At 51.2% G+C, this 4,123-nt stretch overlaps 1 protein-coding gene across 1 annotated transcript; it reads left to right on the forward strand.

Annotated features, from left to right (window-relative positions):
* Positions 1–485: 485 nt before the first annotated feature.
* Positions 486–3,758, forward strand: HSD11B1 (hydroxysteroid (11-beta) dehydrogenase 1; the record flags this gene model as incomplete). The annotated part of the gene is made up of 5 exons (XM_010153279.1): positions 486–573; positions 1,202–1,332; positions 1,904–2,015; positions 2,667–2,852; positions 3,615–3,758. Coding segments are annotated over exons 1-5 (661 nt in total), but the record flags the coding sequence as incomplete, so codon positions are not given.
* Between the last annotated feature and the right edge of the window lie 365 nt (positions 3,759–4,123).

The raw sequence follows: 4,123 nt of genomic DNA on the forward strand, positions 1-4,123 counted from the left end.
CCCCCGCCGCAGAGCAGCCCCCAGTGCCTGCAAGCCATCAGAGCCGGACTGCATCTCCGGACACACCGCAGCGTGCCAGCGGGAACAAGCCAGGATGTTTGACCACCTGCACTAGGCTGCCTCTGATGTGCTCGCAGTGAAACTTGACGCTGCTCGGCAAAGACACACCTCTTCCAGGGTGTTGTGCAAAATTCTGCATTTTAACGTAGGACAGGAAATATGAAAAGAGTCGGGCAGAACCCAAAGAGCACCGCCGGTTAGGCCGAGGTCCGCCAGCTCCAGCGGGGAGCACATCAAAGGGTCTGCGTCACTTTGCCATCCACCCGTGATTTTCCAGTCCTTCGGAAGTCGCAGTTCCTTCGCTAACAGGTTTTAAAGGATTGGCATTGCTGTTTCCCTCTGGAGCAGCTCTGCAGAGGGTTTGGGTGGTTTTTTTTTTCCTTCCCTCTTCTCTTTCATGCTTTATTTCCTGACTCCACAGTGGGATGGGTCGGTTGCAAAAGATTCTCATTCCCTTTTTGGGATTGGTTTTGGCCTTCTGGTTTTATTCTGCGAGGGAGACTTTCAAACCGGGTAAGTATTAAAAGTGAATCTGTCTTTAAGGGAAAATACTAAAAGCCACATTTGAGTGTTTTGCGTAGAAACGGTACAGAGCTCACCCCAAACCACGCCTGAGGCTTTGTGTGGTGGTCAGTACTTGGAAAGTTGTTTTAACAAAGATCTGATATCAAACTGAGCAAGGAATATGCAGAAATCCTTCCTGAGGGAGCAGGTGAGGGTCTGAGACGGAGAAGGCTCCGAGCACTCCATTTTCCAGTGTGTGCAGAAGAATTTATAAACATGACCTTTAAATGTTGGATTTTAAGTTCTGAAGCATGCACTTAGCGGATTGTTTTTATTACAAAATGGTTGGGGTGTTTCTAAGTTGCAGCCTGACTAGCAGAAAAAGCTGTTGGAAGAGTGGAGCGCTGGCCCGGCGTCACTGCACTTGGTCAGGAGCTGCGGCAGCTCCTCAGCACGGCTTTTTCCAGCAGATGGAAGAGATGTCCCGGTGCTGGACACTCTGCACTTACCGGCTTCCACTTAATTGTTTATTCTAAAGGGCATTAGGGGTTTCTTTATATGTGTATATATATACACTTTTTTTTTTTTTTTAGTAATAAGGTTTGGATAAATTAAATCCCTGTGCCTTGGTCCCCAGAGATGCTGAAAGGAAAGCGTGTGATTGTCACTGGAGCGAGCACTGGAATTGGAGAGCAGATGGCGTATCACCTGGCGCGGATGGGATCCCACATCCTGATCACAGCACGGACAGAGGCCAAGCTTCAGAAAGTAAATGACAAGCTGAGCACTCGCACATGCATGTTCATGGCCACGCAAAGGCCAATCTCGCTCAATAGGTACACGCATGACCATCTATGCAAATGCCACTGCCACGGCACAAATACCCGACATGTTCACGGGTACGCAGAGTGGTGCTGTCTGGGGCTCCTGCCTGCACAGAAATCCCTCTCCTGCAGATGCATGCACCCTGCATAGCACACATGATGATATTTGAGCTTGCTCAGCTCTGTACACATAGCCCCACGCACACCGGCTCCCTCAGCACACACACACCCTCATTCCACTGCAGCGATACACCAGCTCCTGCTCACACTACACGCGTGCAATCCCGGCGCAGGCTGCACCGACAGAGCCAGACTGCCTTGGGTAACGCGTTCACCAAAGGAATCATTTTCCGGGCTCCCTTGGAAGCTTAAAAGGCTCCAAACATAATCCCAACCCCCCAAGCCACTGTTTTAAGGCAGGGATGCATCACGGGGAGCATCGACACCCTCTTTCACCCCCACACCAGGCTTCCCGGGGCAGGGAGAGGTTTCTGACGTGTCGCGTTGGTGCGCAGGTGGTGGAGCGGTGCCTGGAGCTGGGGGCAGCCTCGGCGCAGTACGTCAGCGGCACCATGGAGGACACGACCTTCGCCCAGCACGTGGTGAAGGAGGCAGAGACCTTGCTGGGTACGTTCAGATTGCTCCCCGCAAACCAGCAGCAGATGAGACGTCACATCTCTCCTCGGCCATGCCGCTTTTTGCCACATGCCCACTAAAGAAAACAGGAGAGATGGAGATGGGGCGAGGTGGGAGAGGGTTTTCCCTAATCGTGGCCTTTGCAGTCCCACTCCTCCGCCCAGCTTCACCGCTCCAGCTCAAGCTGAACTGCGCTCTCAATTTCAGCTCTGCGCCCTCGTGACATCCTGTTCCACTATCATAATCCTGGATTTCATCACCCTCAGCTACTGTGGTCCAAAACCATCTATCAGCCCATCGCAGCCGTGCTACTGCGGTCACGGGTCACAGCCGCGGAAACGCAATGTTTCGGCTCGTGGCGGAGCAGTCCCTCTCCCGCCCCAGGCCCACAGACAATTCGAGGGTGATCTCCCTTGTGCCATGGCGCGTGTTTTGAACCAAGAAAAGAAAAAAAAAAATATCACAACAAAAACTTTACTGGCAACCGCCATCCAGACTCTATCCCTACTCAAGAGATGACAGGCCACAGCTCTGACCCAAAAACCTGATTTCTTCTGATTACATTTATTCCGCTCCCAGGAAAATCTCTGCTGGTTGTAGCCCTCTCCCACCCAGCACTAATGCCTGCTCCTCTGCTTGCAGGAGGCCTAGACATGCTGATTCTTAACCATGTCGGCACATCGTACTTTGGGTATTTCAACGGGGACGTTGGGCACGTACGAAAGCTCCTGGAGATCAACTTCCTCAGCTACGTGGCGATGACGGTGTCTGCTCTGCCCCTGCTGAAGGAGAGCGAGGGCAGCATCGTAGTGGTTTCATCTATGGCAGGTGAGTGGGGAGGGAGGCAGGTGACATGGGATTCAGTCAAAAGGCCCTGTAGAATGATTCCCAGAAGCAGCATGCAGAGACACCAGGCATCCTAAAGGAGCCCTAACAGCCTAACACACGAAAAAAAAAAAAAAGAAAAACAAAAAAAAAAAGAAAATCCAGATCTGTCTTGCATTTTCTCAAGGGACTCGTTGCTCTGATGCAATCCAATCGGCCCAGCTTGCTTTTTGATCATCCTGTAATAAACCCCACACCCTGGTGTCAGGGTCATTAGAGCAGCAGAGCTCAAATGCCCCCAGCTTGAGGGAGAAAAGTGGAAATGCAATCATTTCTCACTGCACTGGATCTCCGACCATTCATCTTGGTTTGGTAGGTCAAGTTCTTGCTAATATTTGTAGAGTGAGCTCTTGACTGATTCTATTCACAAAAACATGACTGTTTTATTAAATTTCTGCTAAGCTAGGAAGCTAAATTACTAACAGATGTCCCCACGCACAGCTGGTACGTTGGTTAGTCTTCCGGTGCTCGGCGTAGCTCAGTATCCAGAGACAAGAGTTGAACCTTTGCTCCATTAGCCTTAAGACCTTAAAAGAGCCGGAAGCTGATGGGAATATTTATAATGCTGCTGTTCAGGTGCCAGGATGACATTTCTCTGTGTCAGTAAACCGCCTTTGGGTAAAATACATTATCTGATGAAGGGCAAAGCAGAGGTTTAGGTAGAGCAGCTCTCCGGGCTATAACAAAACTTCACTCTGTGTCCAGGTAAAGTCGGGTTTCCCTTTACGGTCCCCTACTCTGCAACTAAGTTTGCCTTGGACGGATTTTTCAGCTCCCTGAGGCAGGAATTCAGCATTCAGAACATTAATGTTTCCATCACACTCTGCATCCTTGGCTTCATCGATACTGGTAAGATCAGTGCTGTTTGATGCGGCTGATCCAGAGCTGAGCATCACCCCCTCAGCTTCTCACCCTGCCCTTCAAGTGCTTTTGCCACCGACTTTCCCCATCCACCTCTGCGGCCCCTTTCCCTCCAGCCCTGCTGCCACACAAGCACATGCAACCTCTGGTCCCCCGGGGATCCCACCCTTCTCCCACACAAAAAGTCTTAAACCCAATTTCTTTCCCCATCCTGCTTAAAAGCAACCATTGCAACGGGCCGGCGCAGCCGAGCATCCCGTTACAACTGGTTGTGCCTCCTCCCATTAACCCACCTGTCGCTGCAACGACAAGTTGTGGGAATGCAAGTGCGGGATGCGGGCGGCTGGGACGCG

The sequence above is a fragment of the Eurypyga helias genome, unplaced genomic scaffold, assembly GCF_000690775.1.
Source record: "Eurypyga helias isolate BGI_N326 unplaced genomic scaffold, ASM69077v1 scaffold33956, whole genome shotgun sequence".
Lineage (NCBI taxonomy): Eukaryota > Metazoa > Chordata > Aves > Eurypygiformes > Eurypygidae > Eurypyga > Eurypyga helias.